At 37.0% G+C, this 19,918-nt stretch overlaps 1 protein-coding gene across 7 annotated transcripts in view; it reads left to right on the top strand.

Annotated features, from left to right (window-relative positions):
* LOC18430515 (type 2 DNA topoisomerase 6 subunit B-like) overlaps window positions 1–19,918 on the top strand; it is a 42,333-nt gene that overhangs the window by 4,472 nt on the left and 17,943 nt on the right. For 3 of the 7 annotated variants that reach the window (XR_016050852.1, XM_088860288.1, XM_088860285.1), the window contains exons 3-8: window positions 156–260; window positions 365–391; window positions 2,252–2,366; window positions 2,487–2,562; window positions 2,741–2,761; window positions 4,211–4,407. Coding sequence is in view for 4 of the 7 variants with exons in the window: in XM_088860288.1 (XP_088716414.1) it covers window positions 156–260; window positions 365–391; window positions 2,252–2,366; window positions 2,487–2,562; window positions 2,741–2,761; window positions 4,211–4,407 (541 nt within the window). In the remaining 3 variants the exon portion in view is untranslated. Of the gene's footprint in view, window positions 1–155; window positions 261–364; window positions 392–2,251; window positions 2,367–2,486; window positions 2,563–2,740; window positions 2,762–4,210; window positions 4,408–5,596; window positions 5,839–18,558; window positions 18,687–19,918 lie in introns of those variants that run through there. The other 4 variants (XM_088860286.1, XM_088860287.1, XM_088860290.1 and 1 more) reach the window with 4 other exon arrangements.

The following is a 19,918-nucleotide window of genomic DNA, read 5'->3' as shown; positions in this document are numbered from 1 at the left end:
ACCTTGATTTCTGCTTATATTTGATGCCCGAACTCATTTTGAAATTTCTTTCCCTATAATTGTATACCAAAATTTATCATGATATTTGGAGTCCAGGCTTGGTTCTTAACATTTATGTTCATTTGATGGAACCATTTTGTCTTTATTTTATTCAGTTTCAGATACAGGTGTTGGAAGCAGCTTGTGTGAATTTCAGGATTTAGAACATCATTTTTCTGACAATACCGAACAATCTTGTGAAGTTGGAACTGAAAAATGTGGTAAGGAATGGATTGACATGTCAAGAAATATTATGTTTCTTTAGGTTTGATTCTATGGCACTGAAATGAGCTATGAAACATGGCACGTGACTTCTTTAATGCAGATAAAGTACTTTCAATCACAACCACAGGTGCGTTCTTTATCAGATATTTGACAGGATATCATTGGATATGACCTTAATGCTACAATGTATGAAGCTCATATTAGCATTAAATCATTTAGCTGAATGGCTCACTGTATCTTTCAAATGAAGTTGAGAATTTTTGAAATATATTAACTTAGTCAGAAATAGTTAAACCATTTCCTTCTGTTTTATGTTTATGTTTTAAGCGGTTGAATCTTTTATCAATTACATATGATATGGCTGAAATGCCATGTAAAATTTTAATTTGAACTGCTAATTCAGTGACATAATGAAATTCTTATGCTCATTTAATGCTACCCATAAGTCAATGGAGAGCCATTGTTTTGCAGCAGCTGATAGGTCAAACCATTGCTTTGAAATAGGAAAATGGGTCAGAATCAATTAGACAATGGAATTTATGCTCACAAGATTAGTGCTTTTAGGCGGATTTCAGGTTTTTCTTACTTTATTTTCCTAAAAGGAATAAGATTTTCTCATCCATCCTCTCTTAATTTCCTTCGTGGTGATTGGCATTTCCTTTTCATGTTACATCACAATGAGAAACAACAAAATGGAGCAATAAAAACCAAAAACTGGAAGAAGTGACTCCTTATTTAAAGTTTATCATATTTGAATAATTGAGTCATTTCATAATGTAGATATGGTATGCATGTTTTGCTTGTGCTGTTAGCAAATTGATGTCTTTAGGTCATGTTCCAATTTAATGGTTCCTCATAATAATGCTAGAATATAATCCCGTGCAACTACCTGTAATATTCACATAAAACTCATGACATATAATTTGTTATCTATGTATAAATTGCACCATATGGTTATATAAATGAGTGCATCACTGCTCCTGATCTATTTTTTTTGTGTCATACCTGTTACTTTTCTGGAAGAAAAGGATAGATTAGTAATTTTTGCCTAAAGAAAGCAAAAACATTTCTCAACTATTATTTTTGTTTTCCTGAAAGTTTTAATTCTTTTGAAACATTTTGCTACTATGGTGTTTTGGAGATTATAACAACAAAAAATTTCCCAAAATCAGTGATTAATTGGGAATGAACTATCAAGAATAACTGCAAAACATCATTTTATCATCTGGTTACTATAAAAGAACCAGATTCATGATATATATATATATATATAAAATAAGTAAGTCACTATTGACTCATTTAATTGAGTCATTCTTCCTTTTTTTGTATGGTTTTGTCTATATGTTAATAAATGACAATAAGAAAAAGGTACTAAATTGGGTAAATATTTAGCTTGTTCTTCATTTCTAAGCAATCGAATAATTATTATGTTAACATTCTCCAAAAATAAAAAATCATATAATTATTATAGTCTTGGCTTTTTATGTACGTATGATATGTGTTCCATCCTATCCTTCTGACTACTGCATTCTGAGAGCTTGATTGATGTTTTCTTTACCTTGCAGTGAGTTTGTGATTGATGCTTTTGTGGTTTGATTTCTCCCAGTACTAGTGAATTATGTGCTTTATGCTTTTGTGGTTTGATTTCTCTTAGGCCTAGTGAATTATATACTTTAAGTATTAACCTAGTGTCAACTACTAAAAAATAGGAAAAAAAAGGAGAATCATTTTTACTTACTATCAAGGGAAGCTTGATAGCTTTCCAGCATTTTAATATACATTTTCACATTTTCTATTGTTTCTTAATTATTTTGGAGCCTCTTTTGTTGTCGTCCCATGCTTGAGTAAACTTCATAAGCACCACCATGTGGACTAAAAAGAACGACGGCTGCATATCTTAGTTAATGTTGAGCAATCTGCTAACTGTAAAGATAAAGGATGTTTGTTATTCTACTTTCCTGATTTTCTTGCTGGCCCCAATTGAAAGATGCAGGCACTCAGGACAAAGAAATCCATCATTATCAGTTGAGATTAGCTGATGTTCTTCCTAGGAGCAGGCTAATTCAATTGGCTTCAACTCCCAAATATGGGGGAGAGTTCAGGCATGTCTTACGCCAAATTATGCCCTCTTCTCCTGGCAGGGAGAAAGGATAGTTCTTGTTGATACTCAAAGCTAACTTTCAGATGAAGCAATGTCTAATCCTTAATATGGTTAATTTCAGTGGAACAGAAGTTTCTCTATCCACTCAAGAAAGTATTAGTGACTGTGTGACGTTTATCTCCCACCTCTGCGAAAAGGTTTTTCTCTTTTATTCCATTAAGGTCTCATCACATTTTTAATATTTTTCATTCTCTAAAGAAATTGGGTTATGCACCAAAGCCTGACATTAGTTTAGGAGCATCATATACCTTTTTTCTTGAGAAATTTGGAGTGCTTTCATTTTAATTTTGGTTTTTTCTGTCTTGGTTTTTGCAGATATTTCTGTTAAAGATGCCTGTAAGTGAGTTTCATTTTATTAATATCTCATTTTATTATACTTGTATGGGCACACATAGTAGTTTACATGCTTATAAATTGAGAATATTTGATTATGTTCACTTGTAGGAAACTTTTGGGTTTTATCTCCTGTAATCAGGGTAATTATTGCCATGATGGAATGCTGTTCCCTTAGTTGTTATTCCCTTTAGATTGTTTTTCCAAAATTTACTCATGGCCCTTTTGAGTTTGTTGGGTTGTAGTTCTTCATTGTCAGGTATTTTGAATATAAAAATGAGTTTTTAAGTGAGGTTTTTTTTTTTGTGGCAGTTAGTGATATGATTATTGGATAAGTTGGCAAGGTTGAAATTTGCTTCATTTTGTCTTAAAGTGTGACTTATCCCACCAACTCAATTCGCTAGTGAAAATTGACACATTAAAATGGATAATGGGCTGAGTATAATAATTCTCAGCTGGACCTTTCCATTTCAGATATTGATCATCTAATACAATTATAACATTCAAGGAATGCCTGATCTAAATTTTTTCAGGGAATTGCTCAATTATCCCTACTGTGTGTTAGTTCTTGTGACAACTATGGTACTGTTTCCCTCAGAGAACAGCAGCTGCATTTATTGTTTGAAAAGGATCTTGCATATTTAAGTTTTTAGTCATTGCTCTGAACATTGGGCACCCTTCTCTCAAGGAGAGGCATATGCATCATATGTTTATTGCTCTAACTGTGGTTACATAGCAAGTCCACAGTACATTTATTTCGCCTCCATTGTCCATCCTTCTTCACTTCCATGTCCTTGTAAGCCATTTGGATGCTAGGATTGTGTGTGCTGCTGCTAGCTATGTCAAGGTCAATATGGATCATAGAAATAGTAGTGCTCATTACGTCGAGGGTGCGCTGCATGCTTATTGGAGCTGCAGCCATGCAAAATGTTGTGCATGAATCAGCAGAAATACTCTGCAACCACAGACACTCTACTAGCTTTTATTGTGCTGTGCCTTGGCACCGATGAGCATAGAAGGGGAGGATCTGGTGCTCTAAAAGTGACCACAGAGTCATGAATCATGGATATATTGACTTTAAAAAAAAAAAAAAAAAAAAAAAAGATACCTGGAAAAAAACCTTTAAGTAGGCAAAAACGCACATTGAACAACCCAGGATACATCTGCTGACTTTTAACCAGAGATGCCTCCGATGACTTGTAGCAATCAGTTTCTAATTAACATTTTCATTTGCTCATTTTGTTATAATCTCAGTGGATATTCTTGTTTTATCCGGGGTCCATTTTTGTTAATTTTCTCTTCAACATGGTGTGATGGTACTGCAAATTTGAAAAACAACTTCATGGATATCGATGTTTTTATGCTTGCTTATTTAATTTCAATGTTAATATCTATTCTGATAGTTAACTTCTGCTAATGGTGGGAGAGTTGATGAGCTTCTAAACTTTTCAGAATATTGCATTTGAGTTAGTGGTTGAAGATATGAATACTCTCAATGTAACACGTGAAAATCTGATTGTGGAAAATGGAGGCATTCTTCTTCCCTTTTCGATAACGAATTTAGAGCGCCTTACTTCTAGTATGGTTGAGTTTTCTGTCCGGCATGGAAATGTTCTAGATGAAAACTGTTGGAGTTGCCTTTCTAACAGGTATGCCTCATCAATTGACATCTGCATGTTTTAGGTGATCATTTTGTGTGGCTTTCTTTTCTTTGCATCTAGTAGTTGCCATTTTGTGCACTTCATCAATAAATTATGGTGACCTGTTGAAAAGCTTTAGATTTTACTTTTATATTATAGAACTTTAGCAACACCAAATTCTTTCTGACCAATTTAATATTTCTATAAATCTAGGACTGATAATAAAGTTGTCTTTGATTAGCTTGATGCTTTTGCCGCATGGTTGTTGGGATCTCCCAAAGTAGGTGGCCATCCCACTCCAGAATTTCAATCTAGCCTCTAAAAAATTGATCTTCAAGGGATCTCGATTTTAAAATGATGGGATCTTGATCCCCAAATATAGGATCTCGACCCCCATTTTAAAGACCAAGATAACATTTAAATTGATGATTTTTTTTATTATATATTTTTAATATAGTTGCATTACTTGCTTGTTATAAATAAAAGGATTCCTACCTTCAAGAGTATATATTGTCTTTGACTAGATGCTCTTTGAGGTTGGAACCAAAATCCCCAAAAGGATGGGATTGAGATCCTTAAATGATCCCGGATAAAATTATTCTTATTTTAAATTTTTTTCAAGGATGCATATGTTAGTTTTAATTTTAGGATTTATTTATAGGGTTTTTAAGATTTTTTTTAGGATTCCAGAGTTTTTCTATATTTTAAGATTTTAGGACATGTTTAGAAAAATTCTTAAGAGTGCTCATGGAATCATTTGTTTTAACATACCTAAAATGTCCTTATGTATAGTCAATTTTTGTTTTTGGCTGAGGTTATTTTGGATTTGGTTCCTCAATTAAAATTTGAATAGAGGTGCATGGGACCTTATATGGCTCATTCACGTGACTTTTTAGATTAAAAAAGAGAGAGAAATCTCAGGCTTTTGGGAGCTAGTTTGGTTTAAAAAGAACAGAAAACATCATGTCAGCCCCCAATTTTCCCACATATTTCTTGTTACCCCTACCCTACCCCCCAGGGAAAAAAAAAAAGAAAACCCATTCAATCTTCTGACTTCAAGGGGCACTAAACTAACCCAAAGCATTTCAGCACACCCTTAACCCCTTTCCTCCTTCATTTGCTCACCTTCCTATACAAAACATGACATCAACAAATTGGGCTAGCTATACCACATGAGCCCATCCCTTTTCTACCAATACACTTCCCCGTGTTTTATCTCTCCCCTATCTCTCTCTCAATGGTGGGGCCCTTCCTCGCTGTATCTTGCTCCCCAAAGCCCTGACCTTTCTCTCTCTCTAATGGTGGTATTGAAGGAGTGGTCATGGGGTGTAAGCATGGTGATGGAGAGGAGAGTGGTTGCCCATGAGGTTCTTTGCAAGCTTGACCATGGTTAGGAATGGCCAACTGGGGGCAAGGGGAGCTTCATCACCTAAGCGTTTGGTATGCTTCCCATGGCGCCTCGTCCTCTACTGAGCCTCTTCTTATGCTTCTCTTTCTCGGTTGTGCCCCACCTGTCCTTCTCCGTGCTATCCCTTCCTCTCTCTCTCTCCTGGCCCGGCCCCCATCTCTGTCTCTCCTTGCTTTCTCTCTATTCTATTACTTTACCCTTCTTTCTCTCTCATTTTACTTTACCCTTCTTTCTCTCTCATTCTTTTCCTGCAACATTATTGGTTGGGAGCCGTTCCTTTTGTTTGTTCTTGCCGTCAGGTCAATGGTGGACTTTGTACATTATTAGGGTGTTTGAGAATAACATTTTTCTTTCTCCCTTCAAAGCAAGAAACGTTATGGAGGAGCAAAAAATATCTCAATCCCACCTAAAAGCCGAAGCCATAGAAGGGGCATCTATTTAAATGTTGTTGGGAAGAACAAAGGAAGCTAAATGTTTTTGGGAGAGAGAAGGGCTGTGGCAAAGACAAAGAGAGAGGGTTTGGGCATGAGAAAGAGAGAGGTAGGGACATGGCATGGGGGTAGGGAAGAGAGAGGTAGGGCCATGGCTTGTGGGGAGAGAGAGGCAGGGGCCATGAGAGTGAGAGTGAGAGTGAGAGTGAGAGTGAGAGTGAGAGTGAGAGTGAGAGTGAGAGAGGAGAGAGAGAGATGTTTGGGGCATGAGTGATCAAGGTCCAAAGACCAGTGTCCCTGGTTAGCAAAGCAGGAACCAATAGTGCCCCATTTCTCAAATTAATAATCCAGACTAAAGTCTCTCTATCTTATACTAAAATTCTCTCTAGATTGGAATTCTCTTCTCTCTTTATCTAGACGTGAACACTCTGTCTAGAGTTGTAGACTGAATCTCTTTCTATCATCTCTCTCTCTCTCTCTCTCAGATTCGAAAGGCGAGGTTATATCCATTTTTGGTAAAGTGCGAAGTTCTTTGCTTCTTTGAACAAACTCTCTCTCTCTGTAAGTCCAAAGAGAAGTGACTCTCTCGCTCTCCTTAATTTCTTTATTCCCCATCAAAAGTCCAAAGACAAGCCTCTCTTGCTCTAAAATGCGAGTACCCGTCTCACTGACAATTGCAAATGCACATTTCTTTGATTGTTATAACTTATCAGTGTCGGGCTTTGTAGCCTTTAAAGGACGTGAAAGCATGTAACTAAGAAATGTAGTAGATTATACACTTCATTGAGAATGTGTATTGGGTGACTGACCTAGGTGATTTTGTGGTTCTGTTCATGTCTAAAACTTACTTGAGACATATGTACTATCGAAGAGGGTTTTTATAGGGTCATCATTTGTTGAGGTCGGAGAGATTCTTGTGATGGTTTGTAGGCGTGGAGAGCTTCGTAGTTTCCTGTGTACGGATATAGGCTTGTGAGAGTAACGAGAGTAAAAGCTAAATACCCAACAAACTTTTGTATGATATGTACAAGTAACAATTGTATTATCGAGAAGCAACTCTGAAAAAGGCGTATATATGTGTATAGAGAGAGACCCCTTTGCACTATAGTGATATGTGCGTGTCTTGCTCTTAAGGGGGAACTTGTTATTTCAATACCTTGATTCCACTATTTATTGGCTAGTTTTGATGAGCAAATCATATGCCCTTGCATGATACTACGGATCATGGGTCTCGTTGGGTTGGTTTGAGAAAATCGTCGAGGATCATAGTTATTGGGTCAGGTGGAGTGCTTTGACGATTATTTATCTTGACCATTGGTATCAATCTACTTCTAGATATCTTGTTTTTAGTGTAATAAATGTTTCTGTGAATTTTAGAAATGTTTTTTAGAGTTTTTAAATTAATTTTGGCAATAAAATCTTTGAAAAGGGCATTTTAGAAATTACTGGATTGTAGAGGCGCCAGGTAGGACATGTGCAGGCTTTTGGATCCAGCCCACATGGGTACCATCCTCACATGTATGGGGAATGGAGCCCATGGGACCTCACACCTATGTGGTAACACGCCCCCTCTCTCTTTTTTTATTATTTTAAAAGCTGTTTCACTATGGAAGGAAATGTGGGGTAATCAATAATCTTATGAAAACATTTTCTGTTCATATTTTTTGGAAGTTAAGAATATTTTGTTTTGAAAAATATTCTCTATCTTTTACCATATCGTTTATCTTTTGACGTCCTACAATCTTGTGAGAGATAAGGGAAGTTTTAGGGGTTTTGTTAGATAGGTCTCATCTTTGGTTGACTAAAAGTGGATATGGGTAAAAAATTCAGAGGATAAAGTTCTTGGATTCCTCTCTAAATCATGATGGCTGATTCATGACATGGATGACTTAGATTTAATTCTCTCTTACCTCTCCTATTGGCATCTCCTATTGGAATGATGAGTCATTATTTTGATGCATACTTGGGGCCCTTACAGCCTATATAAGAAGGGGACCCCCTTATTCTCAACGCCACATTTTAGGCTCTCTTTCTCTCTCTCTCTCTCTCTCTTTTTTTTCTCTATCTTACACGCCCCACTCTCTCTCTCTCTCTCTCTATTCACCAAAGGGTGGCACACACCACCTTAGGCAGGTATGCCGCCAAAGATTATAAAGAGGAGGTCATGCTTAGCACACAATAAGACCAAGCGGGGTGCCTTTCAACCCTAGAGAGGTATAGAAGAAGGGCGTCCTAGGATCCTGACCTTGTTTATGATCTTAAAATCTTAATTCTGAAAGGTATTGCCCAAGAAAGCTTCTTGACTCAAAATTCAGTAGGGCTAATAAGATCAGAATGCATCATCGGTCAGATAATCGGGTATATGGGATGTACTAAGTTATAAGGGGCTAGACAAATTCAATTTAGTCGTACAGGCTGTTTGGTTTTATTTTTTAGTCATTTTTTGTTTGTTTGTTTGAATTGCGAGGAACATTATTTGCATTAAAATTTATAATCAAAGCGTGTTTTTCTGTCTTGGATTGTCTATTCTATTTGGCAGAAAAAGGAAAGATTGTAAGCTTTATTTAGGCTTTTATTGTTTTTTTTTACATTCGGTGTTATGTGGAGTGAAATTCTGCTGTATAATATTTTATAATTTAAAATATAGTTAAAAATTAAGGGTATAAAATAAATAATGGAACTATGCATAAAGTAAGAGACAAGTAAGATTATTTTGGGCTTTTGGCCTTTACCTGGATCTGTAGTGTCCCTATTTCAACTGGCAATATCTCTCCCAAAGTTTCTCAAGGCTAATTTGAACTTCATCAATTCATGGCTCTGGATTTCATCTTGGATATCTCTGTTTGGCACCAACCTTTCCAGCACATCTAAGAACCTACCATTTATTACACGATTTGACTCAATGGATGGGTACTTGTATTGAAGAGATGGGTTTAGAAAATAATCGGCTGAATGGAGGTGCCTTTGAAGCTGGGTATCCCATCTCCTATCAATAATTTCAAGTATAGCCTTGCACATATTTTCATCATCCTTTAAAACATCTTTTATTTCAATTCTTGCCCTAGTCATTGCCTCATATATGTAGCCCATGGCGGGCTTCGTATCACCATCAACCAGTCGAAGCACTCTCACTAAAGGGCGAGCCACCTCCAATGCAATAATTATTTGACTCCAAAAAGATGTATTCAAAATAATTTTTTTAGCCTTTCTCCCATCCTTATGCTTTGACTCCATTGCTCTGAAGCAAACATGGTCCTCAAAGCACTTTTTTGCTTGACTAGGCTTCGAAGAGTGAGAAATGACGTGGCAAATCTAGTGATACCCGGTCTCACTAATTCTATCTTCTTTGTAAAGACCTCATCATGCTTAAGACTATGGTGTGATTGTAAATAAATCCAACAATAAACATAGCTCTTGAAATCACCCCACTAACTAAAGATGTTGTACCCATTTCTTTAAGCATAAGATTAACACAGTGAGCTGCACAAGGAGTTCAAAACATATGCTTCCTTTTCAAAGTCAAGAAATGCCTAGCTGCAGCATAGGTGGCACCATTGTCAGTGATAATTTGTACCACATTTTGCACCCCAATAAAATCGACAATCTCATTTATCAAGCCACATAAGTATGTACCATCATGTGACTTGTCTGATACATCAATAGACTTAACAAAAAAAGTACCTGTTGGGCAATTAACCAAAAAATTAATAAATGCCCTTGATTTTCCATCGGACCAACCATCACACATAATAGTAGCCTCATATTTCTCCCACCCTTCTCTCTAATCAAAAGTTTATTCACATCAAATACAACATCCTTCAACAAGGGCTCCTTAACCTCATGTAGTGAAGGAGGAATAAGTCTTGGGCCATATCGCCCAATTGCCTGGACCATACATGCAAAACTATCTAGAGTTATAGTATTAAAAAGAATGCTGGCCATGTAAATCCACTTTGCAATCCACTTACATACCAACTTCCTTTGTTCTTTCTTATATTTATTGTCAATTGTGGTTTGTTTTGTTTTTTTCTCTCTCCTGAACCACAATTTCGGGGTTAGAGGTGAAAAAAGAATCTATTGGCCCCTTAGAGAGAGGTGTTCTTCTCTCAGCACTACCACCAATATTTATAACCCTCTCTCTTGAGGTTGGAGTATGAGTACCCCTTTGCCTCATAGCAATTTCAGACATATCATCATCATCATCATCATCGACATCATCAAATAATTGCATATCATCAAGTAATTCCTTTTTCTTTTTTTTCTCTGTCTTTTTTCAATCTATTCAAATATTTTCTAATCTCCTTTTTTATATCATCTGTAGTTTGTGGGCATGCTCTTACATTCCCAAAAATTCCGGCCAAAGGCTCTTTTTGTTGAAAAATACCACCCATATAAGTATTTCTACAGAGCAAGCATATCACATAATTTCTATCTTTCGGATTTTTTAGTTTAGCATATTTCTAAGCCGGTTCTTGTTACTAGAAGATTGGGAAGAAGATATTGCCCCAAAAATAAGTATAACAGTATTATTGTACAAGAAGGAATAAAAAGTTACTGACTCTGTGAAGTAGTGCTCGATTTCTTCACGGCCTCTGAAATCCCCAATTTCTTATCACAATTCACTTTAAAATCCCCAAATCAACAATCAAAGGTATCAAATGAACATCCAAGTATCAAACAACCTCCAAATCGAAGATTTGGATGAAAAAAAAAATTTTCGCCAAATTTTTTTTCCCTTGATTTGATGCAAAAAAAGCTACAAAAGTGGGTGGAAATCTTCATTTAGGGGTTATAATAACCCCGCAAACAGTTTCCCTAAACTTTGGGAGTTAGAAAAGACCATTTTGCCCCTCCTCGAGGGGCAAAATAGATAATTTTTTCCGCGAAAACAAATACGACGCGATGCGGGATGCGGCCATGATGCGGTGCATATGCGGCCACATCTATCAAAAGCGCATATGCGCCAGTTCGCGATGCGGATGCAAGCGCATCCCACATGATGCGGCTATGTGGCCGCATTTTAAAACACTGTTTTGGGTATGAAATTCGACGTTTTCCTCTAGATTTTTTTTTTCTCCCGTTGAGGGCATTTCTTAGTTTTTATAATTTTGGAGAGAGGTTGGGTGTGAGATATAGAGAGGCATGGGTCTACTGTGGGGGAAGAGAGAGAGGTTAGGGCATGAGAGAAAGAGAGGGGTAGTGGCCCAACTTGCAGAGAGAGAATGAGATTTAGAGATAGAGTTACATGAGAATGGTAGAAAGGCAAGCAGGTCCACAGGAGAGCGTGAGGGCTGCCCTGCCAATGGTTGTGAGAAAAGAGAAAGGATAGATGGCCTGTAAGAGGTGAATAGCAAAAAAGGCATCGATCATGTAGAATATTACAAATTGTTGATGACTTTGTAGAAAAAAAGTGGGTAAATGGAGGGAAGGGATTGGGGGGTACAGTGAGAGTTTTTGGATGAGTGCAACGCCGCTTGAAGTAAAAAAGTAGGGGGTTTAATGAAAGTTGGATAAGATGAACTAGCATGGTATCTGTAGGTCAAAATTTTTCTCTTATCTACCGACTAGAGAGGTCCAAATATTACAAAATAGACTCGAAATAAACAAAAATGAATCACCAAATGGATTCTCACTTGCTGCCACTTTATACAACCTTTACATATAACTAACATGGGAACAAGAAACAAAGATTGTATAAACTAGAAATAAAGTGCCAGAAGATTACCTCAATTGAACTTGATACACCCTATTCCAGGTCTCCTTCTACATTGGCATATGGGATCAAGATCCTTCATAGATCTCGCTACTATGGGAAGCCTTGGCTAGAAATTCTTCAAAAGGTGAGAGCAATATGGAACAAAACTTGAGCCTACAAACTATGTGTATGGGGCGTGCCCCTTCTTTTCTCTCTTTCATTCTCAAAATATTCTAAGTCTTAGTGAGAGGCTATAGAGACAAGAGAGATCAGAGAGAGCATGGGTAGCATGCCACCTTTGAGAGGATAGAGAGAGATATTTTTTTAGGTGTGTGGAGATGGATCCCACATGAGACATTATATAGAATCAGGGTTAGGGTTAGCCATCCTTATGGAGATTCGATCTTGACCATTGATCATAGGAGACCTGTGGGGTGAGAGATCTTAGCCTTACAATCCATAAATCAACCATCATGATCTAATAGAAGGTGCTAGAACCTTATCTTTTAGCTTCTTTAACCTAATCGCATCAAATATATAGTGTAGAGAAAATTGAATACTTTCTCCCTTTATTTTTTTATTTCTCTTACATATGCCTCTTTGAAAAGTCAAAATATCTTTTCCATTTCAAAACTTCTTGTATTTAATTTGATTGAATGACATATCATATGCCTTAACAAAAATAAGAAGTTGTCCACTATGTGGGCCGTGCCACCAATGGACCCTCTAGTGGGCTTCACGCACTTCCCCACATGATTAATTTGGTGGAGCCCATGGAGTATAATGGGCCCCATGTGTTTTATTAATTTCAAAATTATGAAAATGATTTTTAGAAATCATTTATTATATTATTTTCTCTCTGAATGATTAAATACTGAAAATTTTATTTAGGTTGCAGTTGGTATACGGATGCATTCGTACGTGTAGAGGCAAGGTGCACCTTCAAATTTTATCATGGTATATAATTTTGATGTAAAATGTTATTAGGATTATCTCAAAATCTATTTTTATATCTAATTATAAATTTTTAAATTTCAAAAATGGTTAAAATCAAGTAGATCTATAGACATATGAAAATCTTGAAAATGGACGGTGTAGATACTATGTTGTAGAATGCACTATTTCTGAGACTTAAAATCTTTTTGTTTTTCATGGTCATACATCTCGATGTCGAGATGATCAATCAAAGGGTTTTCAACATTAAAACTACATTTTTTGATGGATTTTTGATGTGCATCCATAGTTCTACATTATAAGGTTGCATCCTTATATAAACTTTTTCCTTTTATTTAAGCCTATTTATAAATCTGTTTTGTGTATTAAAATATCCATTTCTAAAAATTCATTTTATTAATCTACTCTATCTTCTGGTAGTGACCATGAACCATGCCCACTTTCTCAAAACAACCCAATAATTCTCATGTCCCACAGTCTATCACAGGGGTTCATGATTTGGGCTACCAAAGTCAGCCAATAGGTGAGAGGACACAATCCTAGTCTATGGATTATAGGTTTCTCCTAGGGACAAGTCTTAAGTCACGCACACTTGTGCAATCATATCGCAATTGGTTCATAGGGGGACTTTCTCTTACACATGTACACGCATCACCTTCAATGGTGTTTTACTTCCTGATATGGCTATAATGTATACATGCCCTGTGATGGTTTATGATGAGGCTTTGACCCTTGTCTCTTCAGGCACACCAATCACACACAAGGGTCACACAGTCCCTTGCCTCACTACCTTGGGAATTTTTAACCTCATCAAGGGATAACCCTGTTAACCCTTCTCTGGTTGTGCTCTATATTCAAGTATCTTAGTATTTTAGTACTCAATTGGCCTAGCTCGTCAAATCTAGTTTGAGTCTCGACAACAACATTGCCAACTTAGTCCTTTTGGACTATACTCCCATTGGAGTTTATCGTTCCACTATAACAAAATTGGTTAGATACTCTCATAAGGCCTTTAAATGGCCACAAAATCCCAATATTTAAGGCGAACTAGGTGGAAAAGTTTGGGGTTGTCACATGTTCCTCAAGAAGAAACCTTAGGCTTCTTCTACTAGTTGCTTGTGCCTGGCCTGAAGTTTGCTGATTTTTTATTGTTCTTTATCAATTTTCTTACATAAATTTAGTATCTGAGCTCAGGTTTATTCAATGGCAAGGCTAGGAATCTGCAATTAGGGCTAAGGTTTGCTGAATTAGTTGTAGGGTTTTTGATTTCAGACAAAATTTTATTGATTTCAACCTAGGTTTGCCAAAGTCAGCTATGCCTTGCTTATTTCAACTAGTTTTTTTGCATTCACTGCCTAGGGTTTGTAACTTTGGTGAACACATTGTAATGGGAAGGGGGGTGAGGAAGGAAAGCTGTCATTGGTTCACCCTATGATTCCAGAGATGAGGCCATTGAAGACCTCAAAAGGCAAGTTCAGCAGCGTCAGGAGCAGCGCATGATATCACTTGTGGGAAAGATGGGCATCTTTCCACCCACAACGATGTCGAATTTAATCTTTTTAAAGAGGAAAGTGATAGAAGGCCTAGATGTAGGGAAAATCACTATAAGTATAGATTGGGATTGGTCACCAATATTTAATACATCCTCAAATGAACGACAAGATCTCTTAGGAGATCCGATCTATGATGAGTAACTAGATGAAGATGGTCTTGCAGAAGAGGATCTTACTCATGAAGAATGTGGAGAGGAGGTAGCAGGGGGATTGATCAATATTGAAGCTGTTGGAGATCTCAAGGATGTCAAAGATGTGAAGTATTGAAGGGATTTAGGGCATTGGAATAAGAGTAGTGCATGGGAAGTGTGGTTTAATGATGAATTCATATTAGTCTACGTCAAAACTTGATGATGAGTTTTCTCTAACTTGGGGAGATTGGTGAACAACAAAATCATTCTTATTTTAAAGTTTTTTGTGATTCTAGGTTTTTTATATTTTTAAGATTTTTGTAGTTGTTTAGGATAGTACTTAGGGTGCTTATGGAATTATTTGTTTTATTAGGGGAAGGATATCTTTACAAGTTTCCGTTTAATTTAGGGCTTCAAAATTTCTTGCAGAATTAGGATTTTAGGCTTTTAGAAAGGCCTTTTATTATGTAGAGAATTTAGGATAGAGAGTTGAGTTTTGAGTCATTTTTTCTGGCTTAACTAGTGCAGGGCCACTGAAATTTTGCTTGTCGGTTTTTTGATTTCCTTCCTTGAGAAATTCAATCTACATCACTAAAGGTCAGGATCGAGATCCTCAAAAGGTTAGGTTCCAGAACCTTAACTTTTTGGGAATCTTGATCGCTAGCATTGCATTGTCTCGTGATGGCGATCCTACTTCCGACCCTACTCCTGATCCTAACAAATTTTGTTATGCTGTACTGTTGGACATGTTCTTTACTCGATTGTTTACAACATTTGTGGACACTCTTTGATTTGAATATTAATGTGCATGCAAACTTGTTAATGATACAGTGTACATATCACAAATCATAATCTATGATGAAGCAACGTAAAAAATATTTCTTGGACTTGGATTAAAGGATTTGGTTTTTTTAGATACCGGCTTGCATCATGCTTTGAGCCCATTGTAAGGATTTGGGAGGTTTATGTCTAGTCACAGCAAAATAGTAGATGCCACTTAACGTTGGGGTTATGTGGCCTTTTAAAGGCCTTACGGGAGCATGTAAAACTATGACTACTGGGATATGATAACTCCAGTAAGAGTATGGTCCAGAGGGACCAAAGGATTATGGTGGTAATATTGATGCCAAGAGTCAAACTAGGCTTGACGAGCTAGGTTGAGTTGAGTTCTAAAACCCTATGAGACCTGGGCATATAGCACAACCTAGAAGGGTTTGCAGGGTTACACCTTGATGAGGTCAGAGGGATGCGCAGGTTAGTTGGCCAAGGGCCTTAGTGACCTTTGTGTGTGTTGCTAGGCCTGAAGGGACAAGAGCCAAATCCTCATCATGACCATCATATGACTTGTACATATAATAGCTGTATCGGGAAGTAGACACCATTGAGGGTGTTGCATGTACATATACGAGAGAAAACTACGACGAGTGTGCATAGGTTTGTATGATCTAGGCTTGTCCCTATGGAGGAGCCTGTAGTCCATAGACTAAGATTGTGTTCTCATCACTTATTGGCATTTCTAGTCCAATCATGATCCCCTGCGATAGCCTGTAGGTCATGGGAACTACTGGCTCAGTTTGAGAAAGTTAGTGTGGGACATTCATTATAGAGATAAAGTGTCTCTGTATTTTCACATGTTGCTTAACAAAATTGGATCCGATTCCCATCAAAGTAACCTTAAAAATATTACTTTTTGGTTTTAAATATTTTTAGAATATTAAAATAAACTTTTAGAAGTCTTTAGATATTTTATTTTATCAAAATTGATTTTTAAATTAGCTAAAGCTAAATTTTCAGGTATTTAAATATTCAGAGAGAAAAATAAAATACCTAAGTATTTTTAAAATCATTCTATTTTTTCTAAATTATTTAATATAGTTGGAGGCCTAAAATTCATTAAGGCCCACCGCATTGGGCACATTTGGATGAGGGGATGGGGCCCACTACATCTCCAAAAGTGGGACACCCCACATATTCCTTCATTTATATTTTATGTGGCTTTTTAAATAAACCATGCAATTGATTTGGTAATGAAATGGAAAGTTTTTTGAACGATATTAATTAATTTCAAAAGGAAATTTGTAGAGATTGATTGAACTTAAAATGAGGTAAAAGAATATTTTTCTTACACAAAATATATAATGGGATCATGTTAAGAAAATTGAGGGATAAGGTTCTAGCACCTTCAATTAGATCATGATGGTTGATTTATGAATTATATGACTACGATCTCTCACCCACAGGTCACCTATGATAAATGGTCTAGATAAAGTTTTCATAAGGATGGCTAAATACGCTAAACCTTAACCATTGCTTTACAACTATAAAACATCTCAATGGGGCGTCATATCTACACACCATATTGTTGGGGTTTTGTGGCCATTTAGAGGCCTTATGAGCGTATGTACTGAAAATATATAATGAATTATTGACTTAAGTAAGAGTATAGTCCAATTTGGATTGTAGGGTATTGATAAGGCCTTAGACTCTCATGAGTTTTGACTGGCTATGACTCAATATGAAGTCCAAAACCCGCAGTCCTGGGCATTGTGTACGCACAATTGATAAGGGTTTCTATGTGGGGTTGTCCCTAGATGATGTCGGAGATGTTCCCAAGATAGTTGGCCAGGGGACATGGATTTGAATCTTGTGTGTGATGGACGGCATGAGAGGACAAGGGCCTAAATCTTCATCATTACCATCACACGGCATGTACACTAGATAGCCGTCTGGTAAGCGACCTTTTGGATAAGGGTGTGTGTGGCGTGTACATGTATGGAAGAGATGATTCCTTGTAACACTGGACCGTGTTGGAAGGACCAATGGATCATACTGCTGAATTGGGCCCTGGAATTGTCCTCAAGGAGGGACCTGTAATCCATGGTCTAGGGTCGTATCCTCTTTAATTATTGACTGACTTTGATGGTCCAATCATGAACCCCTACGATGGGTTGTGGGTCATCGGATTGGTTGGGTCAGTTTGAGCAGGTGCAATGAGATGCGGTCTTTAGAGAGGACGGGGTCCTCAGTGTATTTGTCGTAATCTTGACTCTATGGATCCAATTCCCATCAAACTTTTTTAGATACGTTTTAATTATTTTTCAGATAATTAAAATGAATTTTTTAGGCCTCTCTAAGTATTTTATTTTATTGAAATATGATTTTTAAATAGAGAAAAATCAAATTTCTGCATTTATTTGAATCAAAAAGAAATATAAAATATTTGGAGGTTTTATAAAAATTATTTTATTATCAAAAAATTATGTTAAGGTTTTGGGGGCCCATTTGGTTCATTGAGCCCACCATATTGTAAGGGTATGAGGCCCACTTGGCCACCCACCTCCTCCATACTTTTTTAAATTGAAAGATGGCAATTATGCCATATGTTGACTTGATATTTTAGGAAACTTTTTTGTGTAGAGATTTTAATTGATTTCAAAATAGAAAGGTGTAAGAAATTAATTGTGATTGATTTCAAAATAGGATGGTGTAAGAAATTTATTATTATTGATTTCAAAATAGGAATGTGTAAGAAATTAATTTTGATCGATTGAATACTTTCTCTACACAAAATATTTGATGAGAATGGAGTTATGGAAACTGAGGGATAAGGTTTCACATCCTTCTTTTATTTATGATGGCTAATTTAAGGAATCAATGGTTGAGATCTCTTCACCCCATAGGTCTTCAAGGTCAAAGGTTAAGATTAAACCTCATGATGATGGCAAAGCCCTAACCCTAGATACCCTAACCTCCTGTTTATAAATACTAGCTATGGGGTTTCTATTTCAAATATCTCTCTATCTCTCTCTCTAAGCAACCAAAGGAGGTACGCCCCACTCAAGCCTTCTTTCTCTTCTTCCCTCATCCACATTAGGGTTTAGGAAAGGGTTACCCTAAGGGGTGGCATGCCCAAGCCATACAAGCCCTAGCCCTAGGTCCTTGCCTCCTGCTCATGTATTGAGCCTTGGTCAAGGAAATCCCATGTGATGCTCTCTAAAGGTTTGGCCTAGGCTTCTCTAATTGTGAGGTGTGTTTTGGAGCCAAGATCGTGTGCGCCATTGGTGGAGGAGGCTCAGTTTAGGCTGTACAAAGTCCTTGAGGGTAGCCTGACGTAAGGTACACAATATTTCACATTTCGTGTTTATGTTGCTTCTATTGCTTCCTAAAGTAATTTTCAGTTCTACATGATGAATGTAATTTTTTTTTAATGGCATGCAAGTGAGAGATGTTGGGTATTTCATTAAGTCAAAATTGTATTTTGGATACTTGTAAGTGATCTGGGTGGTAATACGTAGAAAAGAGTAGAAAAATTTTAATCAGATATTGTCTTGCCCGGTCACCTAGTACACCTTTCATTGATATCAGAGCGAGGAATTCTTGCTGCTATTTTATTTTATTTTTGATTATTATTGATGTATTTTGTTTCAAGAGTCATGACCACAAAGAGTTTTATGGCTGGACTCTTGAAATTGGAAAGATTCGATGAAAGCAATTACGTGTCTTGGAAGCATAAAGTGGGATATATCCTCTATGAGGAAAATCTCCAAGGTACGCTTATTCAAGACCCTCCACCGGTCCCAAGAGGTAATGCATATGATAAGCAACAAAGAAAAGAAGGTCATGTACAGTGGGAGCGGAAGAACGCGTTGCTAAGAATATATTGCTTGTTTCGATGCAAGACTCTTATGCATTGGACTATGAGAGTTTGAAGACCGTCAAAGCGATACATGAGAAACTAAAGAAAGTTTGCTAATCCTTCTTTGGTCAAACAAACCCTTGCTCTAAAGAAGTACCACGAGCTAAAGATAGCGGAAGGAGCAAAAGTTGTGGATCATGTGGACGTGTTCCGGGTACTAGTACATGAACTCGAAGCTATCAACATGAAGCCTCTCGAGCCCATGCAGATTTGTCACCTTTTGAACACTCTCCCAGTTTCTTGGGAGGTGTTTATATCATCTCTTCTAAGGACAAGGATATGCTGTTGAGTGGATAATTGGGGACCTTAGGACTGAAGAGGTCTTTCTGGGGAGAGTTTATCTTGGTATATAGTTGAGGAGACTTCAGGTCTAGCTTATGATCATAAGAGGGCCACTCGATCAACAACTACTACTGATACTTTGCAGAGGATGAGGGAAATGGAGGAGCAGGAGGCAGATTCAGAAGATACTAAGGAAGATGAGCAAAATTTTGAAGAAGGTGATGATTCTAATGATGATGCCCTCGATTTAGATGGAAGCGTTAGGGATTATAAAGATTCTGTCTTGAGATGATTGAAGATGATGATTAATATGTTGATTTGATGAATTGAAGATCTCAAAATGAATACATTTGGGAACATTTAGGTGTGT

Source organism: Amborella trichopoda, chromosome 3 (genome assembly GCF_054954075.1).
Source record: "Amborella trichopoda isolate Santa Cruz 75 chromosome 3, AtrichopodaSantaCruz75HAP2 v2.0, whole genome shotgun sequence".
NCBI lineage: Eukaryota > Viridiplantae > Streptophyta > Magnoliopsida > Amborellales > Amborellaceae > Amborella > Amborella trichopoda.
The sequence above is the reverse complement of the archived record's forward strand: the minus strand, read 5'-3'. Positions and strand labels throughout refer to the sequence as shown.